This window comes from Vanessa tameamea, chromosome 19 (genome assembly GCF_037043105.1).
Source record: "Vanessa tameamea isolate UH-Manoa-2023 chromosome 19, ilVanTame1 primary haplotype, whole genome shotgun sequence".
Lineage (NCBI taxonomy): Eukaryota > Metazoa > Arthropoda > Insecta > Lepidoptera > Nymphalidae > Vanessa > Vanessa tameamea.
Genome location: NC_087327.1, coordinates 3,449,155 through 3,472,044, shown reverse-complemented (window position 1 = coordinate 3,472,044; position 22,890 = coordinate 3,449,155). Strand labels below are relative to the sequence as shown.

The 22,890-nt window shown below is 52.0% G+C and overlaps 1 protein-coding gene and 1 long non-coding RNA gene across 3 annotated transcripts; one reads left to right on the top strand and one right to left on the bottom strand.

Moving 5' to 3' along the window:
• Window positions 1-1,946: 1,946 nt before the first annotated feature.
• On the top strand, window positions 1,947-20,856 carry LOC113403548 (fibroin heavy chain-like). Of its 2 annotated transcripts, none has more exons than XM_064217957.1 (9): window positions 1,947-2,040; window positions 2,353-6,727; window positions 6,965-8,959; window positions 9,197-11,923; window positions 12,137-12,535; window positions 12,773-14,767; window positions 15,005-17,095; window positions 17,822-18,310; window positions 18,458-20,856. In XM_064217957.1, exons 1-9 carry the CDS (start codon window positions 1,999-2,001, stop codon window positions 20,779-20,781), a joined length of 16,437 nt encoding a protein of 5,478 aa, XP_064074027.1. In that variant the 5' UTR covers window positions 1,947-1,998; the 3' UTR covers window positions 20,782-20,856. The 2 variants fall into 2 exon arrangements, with proteins under 2 accessions (XP_064074027.1, XP_064074026.1); XM_064217956.1 differs by having other exon boundaries at window positions 15,005-17,284; window positions 17,798-18,310.
• On the bottom strand, window positions 8,883-9,828 carry LOC135193842 (uncharacterized). Its single transcript, XR_010309464.1, has 2 exons — window positions 9,764-9,828; window positions 8,883-8,995 (listed from the first exon to the last, which is right to left on the bottom strand). It is a non-coding gene; the product is annotated as an uncharacterized LOC135193842 (long non-coding RNA).
• Window positions 20,857-22,890: the final 2,034 nt, after the last annotated feature.

Genomic DNA, 22,890 nt, shown 5'->3' with positions numbered 1-22,890 from the left:
AAATTATTACAAGGATTAAAGACTTGTTGAGAATTGAATTTTGATTGGATTACAAAAATTCCGTAACGTTAGTTTACAATGCGCAGACCCCATCACCTAGGTTTAAAACTGGTTTAGATCGGATAAAACAATAAGTATTTGGTCTCTGCATAGGAATTCTGGAAATTGATATTTAATATACTTCCATAGCTGTTCTCTTTATATAATGATAACGCTTATAAATATATAACGATATTTGATAAAATCGTTTAAAATTTAGAGGTAAAACTTGACATACAAAATCGTGCAGTGCACCTAAAAAAGTGTATGTATATTTTTGGTAATAACTGTGTAATACAATTATAAGCAAAAATAAGATTAGGCTGAAGTAAATTCGTATACTTATAAGCGGATAAGCGAGTAGACTAAGTTCACCGGCATTTGCGGTTAAAAAAACTATATATACGATACAACTATATATATGACTATTTAGGGATGTTGACGCTTATATTTCGATTATTTTTATATTATAATGTACTAGCTGAACTTTAACGGCCTTAAGCGCGCGAAATTAGTCAAACACAAACTTCCAACCCTCATTGTATTAAATTTTCAGTTCGTAGATGTTATAGTTTCTGAGATTTCGTGATTACTATTAGTACTTTAGAGTAAACCACTATTCATACGATATTGGTGCTGCAGAAAACTTGCTATATTGCTATCTATAAGCTAAATAATGACTCAGGGTATTCGTTTAAAGAAAGCAAAACCTTAACTGTTGCTTCTCAATATATATTTTGTAATGTTATATATGAACGGAAAAATATATCGGAATGTTAACAAGGAATAAACACAACCTTATTACTCCTGTTACTCGACTGCATTGAATCAGTAACTCTTTTGTCGGGTAAAGTTTTACAACAGGTTCCCGGAAAGCGTTTAAAATGCTTCTGTTGCCAAACAAAAAAAATATTTTAAAACGCTTGTGTGCAAAAGGTTATTATACAATAAGTGTGTTCATGGTTGATAAGACACCGTAGGAATAAAACGATCGCCTCCTGGCTATTCTTGTAAACAATCAAAAAGGGACAAAATAAAAAAAAAACACGGTTGAGTTTCTTTCACCGGTTTTTCTCAGGTAAGGGTATTTTCTTTTAATTTTACAATCAATAAATAAGTGTAATGCTTCTATATTGATAAAAAATTTTGATTTGATATTTATGTTACGTTTTTTGGATATTTTAATGTTTCCTTGTTTAGCCGGACTTACATATTTTGATTGACAGTAAGTTTGTTTTTTTTTTTTTGTTTAATTGTAAGATTAATTTACAAAAATATCAATGAAGCTTGCTTTGGTCTCTATATTCCTAACTATTTTCGACTTCCAATTTTATACTTTCAAATTCGTCATTAATTATATGAATTAATTTCTTTTGTAATCAAAAAGTAATAGAAATAGGTATATTTTTTATACTAATTATACTAGCATTCTTGCATACCGAATTTTTTACATATTCTTCCTATCCCAATTTTACCCGACTAGGTGTATAATCTATAATATTTTCTTCTGAATATTTGACTTGTTTATGTCTAAGAGAAAGTGTCTTTAAATTAATATTATATATAAAGCTATTTCTCCATTTCTACATAAGTCTAGTAAAATTAGAACAAAACCAGATCGGTGTATTTAGCAACTGTTGCATATTTTTATACCGTGTTAATGAAACACGCGTAAGGCAGACTTACGTGTATTTTTTAATTTAAATATTTTGTAGAATTCTGCAAAATTACAATGTCTTAATCAAGATTCAATTAATGTCTATTGTTTCAACTCGCAAGGTAACCTAGGCTTTGTCACAATGATTATAGTTTGTTTGATTTGTAAAAAAGTCAATATTTTAACAAGTTCTGAAATTAAATTTACATAGACTTGTACGTCAAGTCGTATGGAAAATTTGAGTATAAAAGGGGACTAAAATTGGGAATCAGCATCAGTTCGGTTCCAACTCTCAGAACAAAATGAGAGGAACAACCTTCGTGATCTTGTGCATAGCACTTCAGGTAAGCTGTTTTAAATAATTTTATATTTCTGTTTGGTTAATTTCCAATTTCATTATATTTTGAATATTTTATTTTCGTGCACCACCATGCTTAAAAATATTTTTTTATAAATGTATAAAAATTGTATATAATAATTATGTTCACTTAATGAGTATTATGAAACTAAAATGTATCCAAAATATAATTGGTATTGATTTTCTCTCAACTGGAAAATGTAATAAATGCATACAAACACTGGACAAACATAACAAATGTTAACGAATGAGTTGGCATATATATATTCGGTAAAAATAAATAATAAATAATTTTCAGTACGCGTCTGCTGATACTTTCGACGATGAGTTGATAAGTATTCTATCAGATGGAAATGCATATCAAGAAACAAATTTAACAACAAGTGATGAATTTGATGTGGATCAAACTGGAAATGTAATCGAACGATCGACAATACGAAAAGAATTTGAACAAGACGGAGACACAAGCGGCGATATAGTCGGTGACGATGTCAATGTAAAAACCATCGTTATAAAGACCGACGCTTTTGGACACAAAAGAATATACGAAGAAGATGTCAGTATCCATAAAGTGCCCGGAGCGTCGAGTCATAAAAGTGCTTCGGCAACTTCAGGTGCGGCAGCATCAAGCGTTGCTAGTTCCGGTCCTAATAGAGGAAATGCTGGCCCAGGTTACGGCCCTGGTGCTGGTCCCTACGGACCTTACGGTAAACAAGGCCCGAGTGCCGTCATCATTAACAACAAAGCACCTTCATCTGGTCCGTCACCTTCTGGTCCTTCTGGTCCAAATGGAGGAAATGCTGGCCCAGGTTATGGCCCTGGTGCTGGTCCCTACGGTCCATACGGTAAACAAGGCCCCAATGTCGTCGTCGTTAACAACGAATCACCTTCATCCGGTCCGTCACCTTCTGGTCCTTCTGGTCCAAATGGAGGAAATGCTGGCCCAGGTTATGGTCCTAGTGCTGGTCCCTACGGTCCTTACGGTAAACAGGGCCCCAATGTCGTCGTCATTAACAAAGAATCACCTTCATCTGGTCCGTCAGCTTCCGCTTCAGCCTCAGCTGCAGCCGCTTCTGGTCCACAAGGCCAAAATTACGGTCCTCTTGGAAACGGACCTGGTAACGGCGCAGGACAAGGCGGAATAACTGTCATCAACGATAACGGATCTGGTTCAGGTCCTAGCGCAAGCGCATCAAGCACAGCAAGCGCTGCTAGTTCCGGTCCTAATGGAGAAAATGCTGGCCCAGGTTATGGCCCTGGTGCTGGTCCCTACGGACCTTACGGTAAACAAGGCCCGAATGCCGTCGTCATTAACAATAAAGCACCTTCATCTGGTCCGTCACCTTCTGGTCCTTCTGGTCCAAATGGAGGAAATGCTGGCCCAGGTTATGGCCCTGGTGCTGGTCCCTACGGTCCTTACGGTAAACAAGGCCCCAATGTAGTCGTCATTAACAACGAATCACCGTCATCCGGTCCGTCACCTTCTGGTCCTTCCGGTCCAAATGGAGGAAATGCTGGCCCAGGTTATGGCCCCGGTGCTGGTCCCTACGGACCTTACGGTAAACAAGGCCCGAATGCCGTCATCATTAACAACAAAGCACCTTCATCTGGTCCGTCACCTTCTGGTCCTTCTGGTCCAAATGGAGGAAATGCTGGCCCAGGTTATGGCCCTGGTGCTGGTCCCTACGGTCCATACGGTAAACAAGGCCCCAATGTCGTCGTCGTTAACAACGAATCACCTTCATCCGGTCCGTCACCTTCTGGTCCTTCTGGTCCTAATGGAGGAAATGCTGGCCCAGGTTATGGCCCTGGTGCTGGTCCCTACGGACCTTACGGTAAACAAGGCCCGAATGCCGTCATCATTAACAATAAAGCACCTTCATCTGGTCCGTCAGCTTCCGCTGCAGCCTCAGCTGCAGCCGCTTCTGGTCCACAAGGCCAAAATTACGGTCCTCTTGGATACGGACCTGGTAACGGCGCAGGACCAGGCGGAGTAACTGTCATCAACGAAAACGGATCTGGTTCAGGTTCTTCAAGCGCAAGCGCAGCAAGCGCTGCAGCTTCTGGTCCTAACGGAGGAAATGCTGGCCGAGGCTATGGTGCCGGAGCAGGTGCTGGAGCAGCCGCTGGTGCAGGTGCAGGAGCAGCTGGTGCCTACGGACCTGGAAATGGTTTATACGGACCTGGTTACGGTGCAGGACAAGGAGTTACTGTCATCAACGAAAACGGATCTGGTTCAGGTTCTTCAAGCGCAAGCGCAGCAAGCGCTGCAGCTACTGGTCCTAATGGAGGAAATGCTGGCCCAGGTTATGGCCCTGGTGCTGGTCCCTACGGACCTTACGGTAAACAAGGCCCGAATGCCGTCATCATTAACAATAAAGCACCTTCATCTGGTCCGTCAGCTTCCGCTGCAGCCTCAGCTGCAGCCGCTTCTGGTCCACAAGGCCAAAATTACGGTCCTCTTGGATACGGACCTGGTAACGGCGCAGGACCAGGCGGAGTAACTGTCATCAACGATAACGGATCTGGTTCAGGTTCTTCAAGCGCAAGCGCAGCAAGCGCTGCAGCTTCTGGTCCTAGCGGAGGAAATGCTGGCCTAGGCTATGGTGCCGGAGCAGGTGCTGGAGCAGCCGCTGGTGCAGGTGCAGGAGCAGCTGATGCCTACGGACCTGGAAATGGTTTATACGGACCTGGTTACGGTGCAGGACAAGGAGTTACTGTCATCAACGAAAACGGATCTGGTTCAGGTTCTTCAAGCGCAAGCGCAGCAAGCGCTGCAGCTACTGGTCCTAACGGAGGAAATGCTGGCCGAGGCTATGGTGCCGGAGCAGGTGCTGGAGCAGCCGCTGGTGCAGGTGCAGGAGCAGGTGGTGCCTATGGACCTGGAAATGGTTTATACGGACCTGGCTACGGCGCAGGACAAGGAGTTACTGTCATCAACGACAACGGATCTGGTTCAGGTTCTTCAAGCGCAAGCGCAGCAAGCGCTTCAGCTTCTGGTCCTAATGGAGGAAATGCTGGCCCAGGTTATGGCCCTGGTGCTGGTCCCTACGGACCTTACGGTAAACAAGGCCCGAATGCCGTCATCATTAACAATAAAGCACCTTCATCTGGTCCGTCAGCTTCCGCTGCAGCCTCAGCTGCAGCCGCTTCTGGTCCACAAGGCCAAAATTACGGTCCTCTTGCATACGGACCTGGTAACGGCGCAGGACCAGGCGGAGTAACTGTCATCAACGATAACGGATCTGGTTCAGGTTCTGCAAGCGCAAGCGCAGCAAGCGCTGCAGCTTCTGGTCCTAACGGAGGAAATGCTGGCCGAGGCTATGGTCCCGGAGCAGGTGCTGGAGCAGCCGCTAGTGCAGGTGCAGGAGCAGCTGGTGCCTATGGACCTGGAAATGGTTTATACGGACCTGGTTACGGTGCAGGACAAGGAGTTACTGTCATCAACGAAAACGGATCTGGTTCAGGTTCTGCAAGCGCAAGCGCAGCAAGCGCTGCAGCTTCTGGTACTAACGGAGGAAATGCTGGCCGAGGCTATGGTGCCGGAGCAGGTGCTGGAGCAGCCGCTGGTGCAGGTGCAGGAGCAGCCGCTGGTGCAGGTGCAGGAGCAGCCGCTGGTGCTGGTGCAGGAGCAGCTGGTGCCTACGGACCTGGAAATGGTTTATACGGACCTGGCTACGGCGCAGGACAAGGAATTACTGTCATTAACGAAAACGGATCTGGTTCAGGTTCTTCAAGCGCAAGCGCAGCAAGCGCTTCAGCTTCTGGTCCTAATGGAGGAAATGCTGGCCCAGGTTATGGCCCTGGTGCTGGACCCTACGGACCTTACGGTAAACAAGGCCCGAATGCCGTCATCATTAACAATAAAGCACCTTCATCTGGTCCGTCAGCTTCCGCTGCAGCCTCAGCTGCAGCAGCTTCTGGTCCACAAGGCCAAAATTACGGTCCTCTTGGATACGGACCTGGTAACGGCGCAGGACCAGGCGGAGTAACTGTCATCAACGATAACGGATCTGGTTCAGGTTCTTCAAGCGCAAGCGCAGCAAGCGCTGCAGCTTCTGGTCCTAACGGAGGAAATGCTGGCCGAGGCAATGGTGCCGGAGCAGGTGCTGGAGCAGCCGCTGGTGCAGGTGCAGGAGCAGCCGCTGGTGCTGGTGTAGGAGCAGCTGGTGCCTACGGACCTGGAAATGGTTTATACGGACCTGGCTACGGCGCAGGACAAGGAATTACTGTCATTAACGAAAATGGATCTGGTTCAGGTTCTTCAAGCGCAAGCGCAGCAAGCGCTTCAGCTTCTGGTCCTAATGGAGGAAATGCTGGCCCAGGTTATGGCCCTGGTGCTGGTCCCTACGGACCTTACGGTAAACAAGGCCCGAATGCCGTCATCATTAACAATAAAGCACCTTCATCTGGTCCGTCAGCTTCCGCTGCAGCCTCAGCTGCAGCCGCTTCTGGTCCACAAGGCCAAAATTACGGTCCTCTTGGATACGGACCTGGTAACGGCGCAGGACCAGGCGGAGTAACTGTCATCAACGATAACGGATCTGGTTCAGGTTCTGCAAGCGCAAGCGCAGCAAGCGCTGCAGCTTCTGGTCCTAACGGAGGAAATGCTGGCCGAGGCTATGGTCCCGGAGCAGGTGCTGGAGCAGCCGCTAGTGCAGGTGCAGGAGCAGGTGGTGCCTATGGACCTGGAAATGGTTTATACGGACCTGGCTACGGCGCAGGACAAGGAGTTACTGTCATCAACGACAACGGATCTGGTTCAGGTTCTTCAAGCGCAAGCGCAGCAAGCGCTGCAGCTTCTGGTCCTAACGGAGGAAATGCTGGCAGAGGCTATGGTGCTGGAGCAGGTGCTGGAGCAGGCGCTGGTGCAGGTGCAGGAGCAGCCGCTGGTGCTGGTGCAGGAGTAGCTGGTGCCTACGGACCTGGAAATGGTTTATACGGACCTGGCTACGGCGCAGGACAAGGAATTACTGTCATTAACGAAAACGGATCTGGTTCAGGTTCTTCAAGCGCAAGCGCAGCAAGCGCTTCAGCTTCTGGTCCTAATGGAGGAAATGCTGGCCCAGGTTATGGCCCTGGTGCTGGTCCCTACGGACCTTACGGTAAACAAGGCCCGAATGCCGTCATCATTAACAATAAAGCACCTTCATCTGGTCCGTCAGCTTCCGCTGCAGCCTCAGCTGCAGCCGCTTCTGGTCCACAAGGCCAAAATTACGGTCCTCTTGGATACGGACCTGGTAACGGCGCAGGACCAGGCGGAGTAACTGTCATCAACGATAACGGATCTGGTTCAGGTTCTTCAAGCGCAAGCGCAGCAAGCGCTGCAGCTTCTGGTCCTAATGGAGGAAATGCTGGCCGAGGCAATGGTGCTGGAGCAGGTGCTGGAGCAGCCGCTGGTGCAGGTGCAGGAGCAGCCGCTGGTGCAGGTGCAGGAGCAGGTGGTGCCTATGGACCTGGAAATGGTTTATACGGACCTGGCTACGGCGCAGGACAAGGAGTTACTGTCATCAACGACAACGGATCTGGTTCAGGTTCTTCAAGCGCAAGCGCAGCAAGCGCTGCAGCTTCTGGTACTAACGGAGGAAATGCTGGCCGAGGCTATGGTGCCGGAGCAGGTGCTGGAGCAGCCGCTGGTGCAGGTGCAGGAGCAGGTGGTGCCTACGGACCTGGAAATGGTTTATACGGACCTGGCTACGGCGCAGGACAAGGAATTACTGTCATTAACGAAAACGGATCTGGTTCAGGTTCTTCAAGCGCAAGCGCAGCAAGCGCTTCAGCTTCTGGTCCTAATGGAGGAAATGCTGGCCCAGGTTATGGCCCTGGTGCTGGTCCCTACGGACCTTACGGTAAACAAGGCCCGAATGCCGTCATCATTAACAATAAAGCACCTTCCTCTGGTCCGTCAGCTTCCGCTGCAGCCGCAGCTGCAGCCGCTTCTGGTCCACAAGGCCAAAATTACGGTCCTCTTGGATACGGACCTGGTAACGGCGCAGGACCAGGCGGAGTAACTGTCATCAACGATAACGGATCTGGTTCAGGTTCTGCAAGCGCAAGCGCAGCAAGCGCTGCAGCTTCTGGTCCTAACGGAGGAAATGCTGGCCGAGGCTATGGTGCTGGAGCAGGTGCTGGAGCAGCCGCTGGTGCAGGTGCAGGAGCAGCCGCTGGTGCAGGTGCAGGAGCAGGTGGTGCCTATGGACCTGGAAATGGTTTATACGGACCTGGCTACGGCGCAGGACAAGGAGTTACTGTCATCAACGACAACGGATCTGGTTCAGGTTCTTCAAGCGCAAGCGCAGCAAGCGCTGCAGCTTCTGGTACTAACGGAGGAAATGCTGGCCGAGGCTATGGTGCCGGAGCAGGTGCTGGAGCAGCCGCTGGTGCAGGTGCAGGAGCAGGTGGTGCCTACGGACCTGGAAATGGTTTATACGGACCTGGCTACGGCGCAGGACAAGGAATTACTGTCATTAACGAAAACGGATCTGGTTCAGGTTCTTCAAGCGCAAGCGCAGCAAGCGCTTCAGCTTCTGGTCCTAATGGAGGAAATGCTGGCCCAGGTTATGGCCCTGGTGCTGGTCCCTACGGACCTTACGGTAAACAAGGCCCGAATGCCGTCATCATTAACAATAAAGCACCTTCCTCTGGTCCGTCAGCTTCCGCTGCAGCCGCAGCTGCAGCCGCTTCTGGTCCACAAGGCCAAAATTACGGTCCTCTTGGATACGGACCTGGTAACGGCGCAGGACCAGGCGGAGTAACTGTCATCAACGATAACGGATCTGGTTCAGGTTCTGCAAGCGCAAGCGCAGCAAGCGCTGCAGCTTCTGGTCCTAACGGAGGAAATGCTGGCCGAGGCTATGGTCCCGGAGCAGGTGCTGGAGCAGCCGCTAGTGCAGGTGCAGGAGCAGGTGGTGCCTATGGACCTGGAAATGGTTTATACGGACCTGGCTACGGCGCTGGACAAGGAGTTACTGTCATCAACGACAACGGATCTGGTTCAGGTTCTTCAAGCGCAAGCGCAGCAAGCGCTGCAGCTTCTGGTCCTAACGGAGGAAATGCTGGCAGAGGCTATGGTGCTGGAGCAGGTGCTGGAGCAGGCGCTGGTGCAGGTGCAGGAGCAGCCGCTGGTGCTGGTGCAGGAGTAGCTGGTGCCTACGGACCTGGAAATGGTTTATACGGACCTGGCTACGGCGCAGGACAAGGAATTACTGTCATTAACGAAAACGGATCTGGTTCAGGTTCTTCAAGCGCAAGCGCAGCAAGCGCTTCAGCTTCTGGTCCTAATGGAGGAAATGCTGGCCCAGGTTATGGCCCTGGTGCTGGTCCCTACGGACCTTACGGTAAACAAGGCCCGAATGCCGTCATCATTAACAATAAAGCACCTTCATCTGGTCCGTCAGCTTCCGCTGCAGCCTCAGCTGCAGCCGCTTCTGGTCCACAAGGCCAAAATTACGGTCCTCTTGGATACGGACCTGGTAACGGCGCAGGACCAGGCGGAGTAACTGTCATCAACGATAACGGATCTGGTTCAGGTTCTTCAAGCGCAAGCGCAGCAAGCGCTGCAGCTTCTGGTCCTAATGGAGGAAATGCTGGCCGAGGCAATGGTGCTGGAGCAGGTGCTGGAGCAGCCGCTGGTGCAGGTGCAGGAGCAGCCGCTGGTGCAGGTGCAGGAGCAGGTGGTGCCTATGGACCTGGAAATGGTTTATACGGACCTGGCTACGGCGCAGGACAAGGAGTTACTGTCATCAACGACAACGGATCTGGTTCAGGTTCTTCAAGCGCAAGCGCAGCAAGCGCTGCAGCTTCTGGTACTAACGGAGGAAATGCTGGCCGAGGCTATGGTGCCGGAGCAGGTGCTGGAGCAGCCGCTGGTGCAGGTGCAGGAGCAGGTGGTGCCTACGGACCTGGAAATGGTTTATACGGACCTGGCTACGGCGCAGGACAAGGAATTACTGTCATTAACGAAAACGGATCTGGTTCAGGTTCTTCAAGCGCAAGCGCAGCAAGCGCTTCAGCTTCTGGTCCTAATGGAGGAAATGCTGGCCCAGGTTATGGCCCTGGTGCTGGTCCCTACGGACCTTACGGTAAACAAGGCCCGAATGCCGTCATCATTAACAATAAAGCACCTTCCTCTGGTCCGTCAGCTTCCGCTGCAGCCGCAGCTGCAGCCGCTTCTGGTCCACAAGGCCAAAATTACGGTCCTCTTGGATACGGACCTGGTAACGGCGCAGGACCAGGCGGAGTAACTGTCATCAACGATAACGGATCTGGTTCAGGTTCTGCAAGCGCAAGCGCAGCAAGCGCTGCAGCTTCTGGTCCTAACGGAGGAAATGCTGGCCGAGGCTATGGTGCTGGAGCAGGTGCTGGAGCAGCCGCTGGTGCAGGTGCAGGAGCAGCCGCTGGTGCAGGTGCAGGAGCAGGTGGTGCCTATGGACCTGGAAATGGTTTATACGGACCTGGCTACGGCGCAGGACAAGGAGTTACTGTCATCAACGACAACGGATCTGGTTCAGGTTCTTCAAGCGCAAGCGCAGCAAGCGCTGCAGCTTCTGGTACTAACGGAGGAAATGCTGGCCGAGGCTATGGTGCCGGAGCAGGTGCTGGAGCAGCCGCTGGTGCAGGTGCAGGAGCAGGTGGTGCCTACGGACCTGGAAATGGTTTATACGGACCTGGCTACGGCGCAGGACAAGGAATTACTGTCATTAACGAAAACGGATCTGGTTCAGGTTCTTCAAGCGCAAGCGCAGCAAGCGCTTCAGCTTCTGGTCCTAATGGAGGAAATGCTGGCCCAGGTTATGGCCCTGGTGCTGGTCCCTACGGACCTTACGGTAAACAAGGCCCGAATGCCGTCATCATTAACAATAAAGCACCTTCCTCTGGTCCGTCAGCTTCCGCTGCAGCCGCAGCTGCAGCCGCTTCTGGTCCACAAGGCCAAAATTACGGTCCTCTTGGATACGGACCTGGTAACGGCGCAGGACCAGGCGGAGTAACTGTCATCAACGATAACGGATCTGGTTCAGGTTCTGCAAGCGCAAGCGCAGCAAGCGCTGCAGCTTCTGGTCCTAACGGAGGAAATGCTGGCCGAGGCTATGGTCCCGGAGCAGGTGCTGGAGCAGCCGCTAGTGCAGGTGCAGGAGCAGCTGGTGCCTACGGACCTGGAAATGGTTTATACGGACCTGGCTACGGCGCAGGACAAGGAGTTACTGTCATCAACGAAAACGGATCTGGTTCAGGTTCTGCAAGCGCAAGCGCAGCAAGCGCTGCAGCTTCTGGTACTAACGGAGGAAATGCTGGCCGAGGCTATGGTGCCGGAGCAGGTGCTGGAGCAGCCGCTGGTGCAGGTGCAGGAGCAGGTGGTGCCTATGGACCTGGAAATGGTTTATACGGACCTGGCTACGGCGCAGGACAAGGAGTTACTGTCATCAACGACAACGGATCTGGTTCAGGTTCTTCAAGCGCAAGCGCAGCAAGCGCTTCAGCTTCTGGTCCTAATGGAGGAAATGCTGGCCCAGGTTATGGCCCTGGTGCTGGTCCCTACGGACCTTACGGTAAACAAGGCCCGAATGCCGTCATCATTAACAATAAAGCACCTTCATCTGGTCCATCAGCTTCCGCTGCAGCCGCAGCTGCAGCCGCTTCTGGTCCACAAGGCCAAAATTACGGTCCTCTTGGATACGGACCTGGTAACGGCGCAGGACCAGGCGGAGTAACTGTCATCAACGATAACGGATCTGGTTCAGGTTCTTCAAGCGCAAGCGCAGCAAGCGCTGCAGCTTCTGGTCCTAATGGAGGAAATGCTGGCCGAGGCAATGGTGCTGGAGCAGGTGCTGGAGCAGCCGCTGGTGCAGGTGCAGGAGCAGCCGCTGGTGCAGGTGCAGGAGCAGCTGGTGCCTACGGACCTGGAAATGGTTTATACGGACCTGGTTACGGTGCAGGACAAGGAGTTACTGTCATCAACGAAAACGGATCTGGTTCAGGTTCTGCAAGCGCAAGCGCAGCAAGCGCTGCAGCTTCTGGTACTAACGGAGGAAATGCTGGCCGAGGCTATGGTGCCGGAGCAGGTGCTGGAGCAGCCGCTGGTGCAGGTGCAGGAGCAGGTGGTGCCTATGGACCTGGAAATGGTTTATACGGACCTGGCTACGGCGCAGGACAAGGAGTTACTGTCATCAACGACAACGGATCTGGTTCAGGTTCTTCAAGCGCAAGCGCAGCAAGCGCTTCAGCTTCTGGTCCTAATGGAGGAAATGCTGGCCCAGGTTATGGCCCTGGTGCTGGTCCCTACGGACCTTACGGTAAACAAGGCCCGAATGCCGTCATCATTAACAATAAAGCACCTTCATCTGGTCCATCAGCTTCCGCTGCAGCCGCAGCTGCAGCCGCTTCTGGTCCACAAGGCCAAAATTACGGTCCTCTTGGATACGGACCTGGTAACGGCGCAGGACCAGGCGGAGTAACTGTCATCAACGATAACGGATCTGGTTCAGGTTCTTCAAGCGCAAGCGCAGCAAGCGCTGCAGCTTCTGGTCCTAATGGAGGAAATGCTGGCCGAGGCAATGGTGCTGGAGCAGGTGCTGGAGCAGCCGCTGGTGCAGGTGCAGGAGCAGCCGCTGGTGCAGGTGCAGGAGCAGGTGGTGCCTATGGACCTGGAAATGGTTTATACGGACCTGGCTACGGCGCAGGACAAGGAGTTACTGTCATCAACGAAAACGGATCTGGTTCAGGTTCTGCAAGCGCAAGCGCAGCAAGCGCTGCAGCTTCTGGTACTAACGGAGGAAATGCTGGCCGAGGCTATGGTGCCGGAGCAGGTGCTGGAGCAGCCGCTGGTGCAGGTGCAGGAGCAGGTGGTGCCTATGGACCTGGAAATGGTTTATACGGACCTGGCTACGGCGCAGGACAAGGAGTTACTGTCATCAACGACAACGGATCTGGTTCAGGTTCTTCAAGCGCAAGCGCAGCAAGCGCTTCAGCTTCTGGTCCTAATGGAGGAAATGCTGGCCCAGGTTATGGCCCTGGTGCTGGTCCCTACGGACCTTACGGTAAACAAGGCCCGAATGCCGTCATCATTAACAATAAAGCACCTTCATCTGGTCCATCAGCTTCCGCTGCAGCCGCAGCTGCAGCCGCTTCTGGTCCACAAGGCCAAAATTACGGTCCTCTTGGATACGGACCTGGTAACGGCGCAGGACCAGGCGGAGTAACTGTCATCAACGATAACGGATCTGGTTCAGGTTCTTCAAGCGCAAGCGCAGCAAGCGCTGCAGCTTCTGGTCCTAATGGAGGAAATGCTGGCCGAGGCAATGGTGCTGGAGCAGGTGCTGGAGCAGCCGCTGGTGCAGGTGCAGGAGCAGCCGCTGGTGCAGGTGCAGGAGCAGCCGCTGGTGCAGGTGCAGGAGCAGGTGGTGCCTATGGACCTGGAAATGGTTTATACGGACCTGGCTACGGCGCAGGACAAGGAGTTACTGTCATCAACGACAACGGATCTGGTTCAGGTTCTTCAAGCGCAAGCGCAGCAAGCGCTGCAGCTTCTGGTACTAACGGAGGAAATGCTGGCCGAGGCTATGGTGCCGGAGCAGGTGCTGGAGCAGCCGCTGGTGCAGGTGCAGGAGCAGGTGGTGCCTACGGACCTGGAAATGGTTTATACGGACCTGGCTACGGCGCAGGACAAGGAATTACTGTCATTAACGAAAACGGATCTGGTTCAGGTTCTTCAAGCGCAAGCGCAGCAAGCGCTTCAGCTTCTGGTCCTAATGGAGGAAATGCTGGCCCAGGTTATGGCCCTGGTGCTGGTCCCTACGGACCTTACGGTAAACAAGGCCCGAATGCCGTCATCATTAACAATAAAGCACCTTCCTCTGGTCCGTCAGCTTCCGCTGCAGCCGCAGCTGCAGCCGCTTCTGGTCCACAAGGCCAAAATTACGGTCCTCTTGGATACGGACCTGGTAACGGCGCAGGACCAGGCGGAGTAACTGTCATCAACGATAACGGATCTGGTTCAGGTTCTGCAAGCGCAAGCGCAGCAAGCGCTGCAGCTTCTGGTCCTAACGGAGGAAATGCTGGCCGAGGCTATGGTCCCGGAGCAGGTGCTGGAGCAGCCGCTAGTGCAGGTGCAGGAGCAGCTGGTGCCTACGGACCTGGAAATGGTTTATACGGACCTGGTTACGGTGCAGGACAAGGAGTTACTGTCATCAACGAAAACGGATCTGGTTCAGGTTCTGCAAGCGCAAGCGCAGCAAGCGCTGCAGCTTCTGGTACTAACGGAGGAAATGCTGGCCGAGGCTATGGTGCCGGAGCAGGTGCTGGAGCAGCCGCTGGTGCAGGTGCAGGAGCAGGTGGTGCCTATGGACCTGGAAATGGTTTATACGGACCTGGCTACGGCGCAGGACAAGGAGTTACTGTCATCAACGACAACGGATCTGGTTCAGGTTCTTCAAGCGCAAGCGCAGCAAGCGCTTCAGCTTCTGGTCCTAATGGAGGAAATGCTGGCCCAGGTTATGGCCCTGGTGCTGGTCCCTACGGACCTTACGGTAAACAAGGCCCGAATGCCGTCATCATTAACAATAAAGCACCTTCATCTGGTCCATCAGCTTCCGCTGCAGCCGCAGCTGCAGCCGCTTCTGGTCCACAAGGCCAAAATTACGGTCCTCTTGGATACGGACCTGGTAACGGCGCAGGACCAGGCGGAGTAACTGTCATCAACGATAACGGATCTGGTTCAGGTTCTTCAAGCGCAAGCGCAGCAAGCGCTGCAGCTTCTGGTCCTAATGGAGGAAATGCTGGCCGAGGCAATGGTGCTGGAGCAGGTGCTGGAGCAGCCGCTGGTGCAGGTGCAGGAGCAGCCGCTGGTGCAGGTGCAGGAGCAGGTGGTGCCTATGGACCTGGAAATGGTTTATACGGACCTGGCTACGGTGCAGGACAAGGAGTTACTGTCATCAACGAAAACGGATCTGGTTCAGGTTCTGCAAGCGCAAGCGCAGCAAGCGCTGCAGCTTCTGGTACTAACGGAGGAAATGCTGGCCGAGGCTATGGTGCCGGAGCAGGTGCTGGAGCAGCCGCTGGTGCAGGTGCAGGAGCAGGTGGTGCCTATGGACCTGGAAATGGTTTATACGGACCTGGCTACGGCGCAGGACAAGGAGTTACTGTCATCAACGACAACGGATCTGGTTCAGGTTCTTCAAGCGCAAGCGCAGCAAGCGCTTCAGCTTCTGGTCCTAATGGAGGAAATGCTGGCCCAGGTTATGGCCCTGGTGCTGGTCCCTACGGACCTTACGGTAAACAAGGCCCGAATGCCGTCATCATTAACAATAAAGCACCTTCATCTGGTCCATCAGCTTCCGCTGCAGCCGCAGCTGCAGCCGCTTCTGGTCCACAAGGCCAAAATTACGGTCCTCTTGGATACGGACCTGGTAACGGCGCAGGACCAGGCGGAGTAACTGTCATCAACGATAACGGATCTGGTTCAGGTTCTTCAAGCGCAAGCGCAGCAAGCGCTGCAGCTTCTGGTCCTAATGGAGGAAATGCTGGCCGAGGCAATGGTGCTGGAGCAGGTGCTGGTGCAGCCGCTGGTGCAGGTGCAGGAGCAGCCGCTGGTGCAGGTGCAGGAGCAGGTGGTGCCTATGGACCTGGAAATGGTTTATACGGACCTGGCTACGGCGCAGGACAAGGAGTTACTGTCATCAACGACAACGGATCTGGTTCAGGTTCTTCAAGCGCAAGCGCAGCAAGCGCTGCAGCTTCTGGTCCTAACGGAGGAAATGCTGGCAGAGGCTATGGTGCTGGAGCAGGCGCTGGTGCAGGTGCAGGAGCAGCCGCTGGTGCTGGTGCAGGAGTAGCTGGTGCCTACGGACCTGGAAATGGTTTATACGGACCTGGCTACGGCGCAGGACAAGGAATTACTGTCATTAACGAAAACGGATCTGGTTCAGGTTCTTCAAGCGCAAGCGCAGCAAGCGCTTCAGCTTCTGGTCCTAATGGAGGAAATGCTGGCCCAGGTTATGGCCCTGGTGCTGGTCCCTACGGACCTTACGGTAAACAAGGCCCGAATGCCGTCATCATTAACAATAAAGCACCTTCATCTGGTCCGTCAGCTTCCGCTGCAGCCGCAGCTGCAGCCGCTTCTGGTCCACAAGGCCAAAATTACGGTCCTCTTGGATACGGACCTGGTAACGGCGCAGGACCAGGCGGAGTAACTGTCATCAACGATAACGGATCTGGTTCAGGTTCTTCAAGCGCAAGCGCAGCAAGCGCTGCAGCTTCTGGTCCTAACGGAGGAAATGCTGGCCGAGGCTATGGTCCCGGAGCAGGTGCTGGAGCAGCCGCTAGTGCAGGTGCAGGAGCAGCTGGTGCCTACGGACCTGGAAATGGTTTATACGGACCTGGTTACGGTGCAGGACAAGGAGTTACTGTCATCAACGAAAACGGATCTGGTTCAGGTTCTGCAAGCGCAAGCGCAGCAAGCGCTGCAGCTTCTGGTACTAACGGAGGAAATGCTGGCCGAGGCTATGGTGCCGGAGCAGGTGCTGGAGCAGCCGCTGGTGCAGGTGCAGGAGCAGGTGGTGCCTATGGACCTGGAAAAGGTTTATACGGACCTGGCTACGGCGCAGGACAAGGAGTTAGTGTCATCAACGACAACGGATCTGGTTCAGGTTCTTCAAGCGCAAGCGCAGCAAGCGCTTCAGCTTCTGGTCCTAATGGAGGAAATGCTGGCCCAGGTTATGGCCCTGGTGCTGGTCCCTACGGACCTTACGGTAAACAAGGCCCGAATGCCGTCATCATTAACAATAAAGCACCTTCATCTGGTCCGTCAGCTTCCGCTGCAGCCTCAGCTGCAGCCGCTTCTGGTCCACAAGGCCAAAATTACGGTCCTCTTGGATACGGACCTGGTAACGGCGCAGGACCAGGCGGAGTAACTGTCATCAACGATAACGGATCTGGTTCAGGTTCTGCAAGCGCAAGCGCAGCAAGCGCTGCAGCTTCTGGTCCTAACGGAGGAAATGCTGGCCGAGGCTATGGTCCCGGAGCAGGTGCTGGAGCAGCCGCTAGTGCAGGTGCAGGAGCAGCTGGTGCCTATGGACCTGGAAATGGTTTATACGGACCTGGTTACGGTGCAGGACAAGGAGTTACTGTCATCAACGAAAACGGATCTGGTTCAGGTTCTGCAAGCGCAAGCGCAGCAAGCGCTGCAGCTTCTGGTACTAACGGAGGAAATGCTGGCCGAGGCTATGGTGCCGGAGCAGGTGCTGGAGCAGCCGCTGGTGCAGGTGCAGGAGCAGGTGGTGCCTATGGATCTGGAAATGGTTTATACGGACCTGGCTACGGCGCAGGACAAGGAGTTACTGTCATCAACGACAACGGATCTGGTTCAGGTTCTTCAAGCGCAAGCGCAGCAAGCGCTTCAGCTTCTGGTCCTAATGGAGGAAATGCTGGCCCAGGTTATGGCCCTGGTGCTGGTCCCTACGGACCTTACGGTAAACAAGGCCCGAATGCCGTCATCATTAACAATAAAGCACCTTCATCTGGTCCGTCAGCTTCCGCTGCAGCCTCAGCTGCAGCCGCTTCTGGTCCACAAGGCCAAAATTACGGTCCTCTTGGATACGGACCTGGTAACGGCGCAGGACCAGGCGGAGTAACTGTCATCAATGATAACGGATCTGGTTCAGGTCCTAGCGCTAGCGCATCAAGTGCAGCAAGCGCTGCTAGTTCCGGTCCTAATGGTGGAAATGCTGGCCCAGGTTATGGCCGTGGTGCAGGTGCTGGAGCAGCCGCTAGTGCAGGTGCAGGAGCAGCTGGTGCCTACGGACCTGGAAATGGTTTATACGGACCTGGCTCAGGTGCAGGACAAGGAGTTACTGTCATCAACGACAACGGATCTGGTTCAGGTTCTTCAAGCGCAAGCGCAGCAAGCGCTGCAGCTTCTGGTCCTAACGGAGGAAATGCTGGCCGAGGCTATGGTGCCGGAGCAGGTGCTGGAGCAGCCGCTGGTGCAGGTGCAGGAGCAGCTGGTGCCTACGGACCTGGAAATGGTTTATACGGACCTGGTTACGGTGCAGGACAAGGAATTACTGTCATCAATGAAAACGGATCTGGTTCAGGTTCTTCAAGCGCAAGCGCAGCAAGCGCTGCAGCTTCTGGTCCTAACGGAGGAAATGCTGGCCCAGGTTATGGCCCTGGTGCTGGTCCCTACGGACCTTACGGTAAACAAGGCCCGAATGCCGTCGTCATTAACAATGAGTCACCTTCATCCGGTCCGTCACCTTCTGGTCCTTCTGGTCCTTCTGGTCCTTCTGGTCCTAATGGAGGAAATGCTGGCCTAATTAATGGCCCTGGTGCTGGTCCCTATGGTCCTTACGGTAATCAAGGCCCCAATGTCGTCGTCATTAACAAAGAAACACCTTCACCTGGTCCATCACCTTCTGGTCCTTCTGGTCCTAATGGAGGAAATGCTGGCCCAGTTAATGGCCCTGGTGCTGGTCCCTATGGTCCTTACGGTAATCAAGGCCCCAATGTCGTTGTCATTAACAAAGAGTCACCTTCATCCGGTCCGTCACCATCTGGTCCTTCTGGTCCTTCTGGTCCTAATGGAGGAAATGCTGGCCCAATTAATGGCCCTGGTGCTGGTCCCTATGGTCCTTACGGTAATCAAGGCCCCAATGTCGTCGTCATTAACAAAGAATTACCTTCACCTGGTCCATCACCTTCTGGTCCTTCTGGTCCTAATGGAGGAAATGCTGGCCCAGTTAATGGCCCTGGTGCTGGTCCCTATGGTCCTTACGGTAATCAAGGCCCCAATGTCGTTGTCATTAACAAAGAGTCACCTTCATCCGGTCCGTCACCATCTGGTCCTTCTGGTCCTTCTGGTCCTAATGGAGGAAATGCTGGCCCAATTAATGGCCCTGGTGCTGGTCCCTATGGTCCTTATGGTAATCAAGGCCCCAATGTCGTTGTCATTAACAAAGAATCACCTTCACCTGGTCCATCACCTTCTGGTCCTTCTGGTCCTTCTGGTCCTAATGGAGGAAAAGCTGGCCCAGTTAATGGCCCTGGTGCTGGTCCCTATGGTCCTTACGGTAATCAAGGCCCCAATGTCGTCGTCATTAACAAAGAGTCACCTTCATCCGGTCCGTCACCATCTGGTCCTTCTGGTCCTTCTGGTCCTTCTGGTCCTAATGGAGGAAATGCTGGCCCAATTAATGGCCCTGGTGCTGGTCCCTATGGTCCTTACGGTAATCAAGGCCCCAATGTCGTCGTCATTAACAAAGAATCACCTTCACCTGGTCCATCACCTTCTGGTCCTTCTGGTCCTAATGGAGGAAATGCTGGCCCAGTTAATGGCCCTGGTGCTGGTCCCTATGGTCCTTACGGTAATCAAGGCCCCAATGTCGTCGTCATTAACAAAGAGTCACCTTCATCCGGTCCGTCACCATCTGGTCCTTCTGGTCCTTCTGGTCCTAATGGAGGAAATGCTGGCCCAATTAATGGCCCTGGTGCTGGTCCCTATGGTCCTTACGGTAATCAAGGCCCCAATGTCGTCGTCATTAACAAAGAGTCACCTTCATCCGGTCCGTCACCTTCTGGTCCTTCTGGTCCTTCTGGTCCTAATGGAGGAAATGCTGGCCCAATTAATGGCCCTGGTGCTGGTCCCTATGGTCCTTACGGTAATCAAGGCCCCAATGTCGTCGTCATTAACAAAGAATCACCTTCACCTGGTCCATCACCTTCTGGTCCTTCTGGTCCTTCTGGTCCTAATGGAGGAAATGCTGGCCCAGTTAATGGCCCTGGTGCTGGTCCCTATGGTCCTTACGGTAATCAAGGCCCCAATGTCGTCGTCATTAACAAGGAGTCACCTTCATCCGGTCCGTCGCCATCTGGTCCTTCTGGTCCTTCTGGTCCTAATGGAGGAAATGCTGGCCCAATTAATGGCCCTGGTGCTGGTCCCTATGGTCCTTACGGTAATCAAGGCCCCAATGTCGTCGTCATTAACAAAGAATCACCTTCACCTGGTCCATCACCTTCTGGTCCTTCTGGTCCTAATGGAGGAAATGCTGGCCCAGTTTATGGCCCTGGTGCTGGTCCCTATGGTCCTTACGGTAATCAAGGCCCCAATGTTGTCGTCATTAACAAAGAGTCACCTTCATCCGGTCCGTCACCATCTGGTCCTTCTGGTCCTTCTGGTCCTAATGGAGGAAATGCTGGCCCAATTAATGGCCCTGGTGCTGGTCCCTATGGTCCTTACGGTAATCAAGGCCCCAATGTCGTCGTCATTAACAAAGAATCACCTTCACCTGGTCCATCACCTTCTGGTCCTTCTGGTCCTTCTGGTCCTAATGGAGGAAATGCTGGCCCAGTTAATGGCCCTGGTGCTGGTCCCTATGGTCCTTACGGTAATCAAGGTCCCAATGTCGTCGTCATTAACAAAGAGTCACCTTCATCCGGTCCGTCAGCTTCCGCGTCAGCCTCAGCTGCAGCCGCTTCTGGTCCACAAGGCCAAAACTACGGTCCTCTTGGATACGGACCTGGTAACGGCTCAGGACAAGGTGGAGTAATTGTCATCAACGATAACGGATCTGGTTCAGGTCCTAGCGCCGGTTCGAAATCAGTATCATCATCTTCAGCGTCAGGCTCATCTGTTTCACTTGGCCAAGGAAGAGGCAGGGTCCGTCAAGCATGTCAACTCAGACGCAGTCAATACTTTGTCAGAATTGGCAGGAAGGGTCAGCTTTGCCCCACATGCTAATCAATATTCATAATTTTTCTTTTCATATTGATACGTTTTATAATTTCGAATGAAATAAATACTAGCATTCTAAAATGTATATTTTATTTTACCTGTTTCCTTATTTAACTGTTTGCTATATTCGCCAAGAAATACTGATAAATTAAAGCTCTACTTAATATGTAATTAAACTGATATTAATTTTTTTGTCAATCTTGCAAATATTTTTTAGTTATGACACCTTTAATTATAAATTTAATAATTGTTTTACATTATCGAATTACCACAATGTACCCGATGGCTAAGTCCATAGGTTATATTAGACAAAATATTTCTTAAATAATTGATTTTTATTGTAACCTGCTTTGATAATACACCAATTACCATAGACTAATTTCCGTACATTAATTCAACTCAATGTAATCCTCTTAAGGATGAATTTTCAAATACACTGCAACAATGTTCTTTACCTCATCAATTTGCATTTGGCGAAGAAAATATCGAATTTCAATACAAACTTTCATACCTAATTTCACCCATCTAGTTGATTTATGCACCAAATGCTGTTGAAACGGTTATTCCTTCGTAAACAGAAGTCTAAATATCGATTCCCATCTGGGCTCGTCGGAGCACTGTCTCGTCCGAAGTACAGTGCCGGTTGCGCGGTACTCACGACCTCGTTTCGTGGGCTGCCGCCGAGTGTGGCACTACAAGTCAGCAGATTGGGATGCGATGCGGTCCTTCTTTGCATCCTACCCATGAGGGCAGGTTTGTTTCTCGCCGGATGATCCGAGCGTTGTTGCTGACTCTGTCGCCGAAGTCGTGCTTCAGGGGTTGGAACTATTCATTCCGTATTCTGCGGTCCCCGTCGGTGGCAAGTCCCAGCCCTGGTTTGGTCGTTTCTGCAAAACGGCTTCACGCCGAAAATGAGAACGCTATCAAGACTGGGCTGGCGCATCGGCATCTCGTGATGTAAATACCAGCGCATTTAGAAAGGAATATAACTCTGCCTCTAGGTCCTTCAAAAACGTGATTGCTAAGGCGAAGACGGAGTACATTGGCAGAATTGGCGAGAGCCTGGTGCGTTCCCTTCAGGAACACGTGCGTTCTGGTCTCTCGCCAAGGCTGTCTTAGGGAATTTCTGTCAGCCTTCCTTACCATCTCTGCACAAGGACGGTGAGTCATTGGCCCATACAGCGAAGGAGAAAGTTGATCTTTTAGGCTCTCTCTTCGCGGCGAACTCGACTCTGGATGACCGAGGAAAGTCACCACCAACAATCCCGCGGTGTGATATCACTATGCCGGAGGTTAAATTCCGGCAAAGTGCAGTTCGTAAAGCACTTCTTTCCTTGGATATTCATAAGTCGAGTGGACCCGATGGCATCCCTCCAATCGTGCTACGGACTTGTGCTCCCGAGTTGGCGCCGATTTTAACGCGTCTTTTCCGGCAATCCTACGCATTAGGCGTCGTCCCGAACTCCTGGAAGACTGCTTTGGTGCATCCGATCCCTAAAAATAGCATCCGGGCAGACCCGTCCAATTATAGGCTTATAGCCATCACCTCCTTGTTCTCCAAGGTAATGGAGTCCATTATAAACTGCCAGCTCCTGCGGTACCTAGAGGAGTACCAGCTGATTAGCGACCGCCAGTACGGTTTCCGTCGGGGTCGCTCAGCCGGTGATTTTCTAGTTTACCTTACTCATAGGTGGGCGGAAGCAGTTGAGAGCAAGGGGGAGGCATTAGCAGCCAGTCTGGACATAGCCAAGGCCTTCGATCGCGTGTGGCACAAAGCGTTTCTTTCGAAGCTTCCTTCCTATGGGCTTCCCGGAAAATTTCTCAATTGGATTACCAGTTTTTTGGCAGATCGGAGCATCAAGGTCGTTGTCGACGGTGCATGCTCCGACTTAAAATTCATCAATGCTGGTGTTCCACAAGGCTGCGTTCTATCACCCACTCTGTTTCTTCTGCATATCAATGACTTGTTGCAAATCAGTAACATTCACTGCTATGTAGACGACAGCACCGTAGACACCTCATACACCGGCCGTGTTAATATTTCTCGGGAAAACGTCGAAGAAAACCGGAACAAACTTGTGTCTGAAATCGAGTCTTCGTTAAACAAAGTCTCGA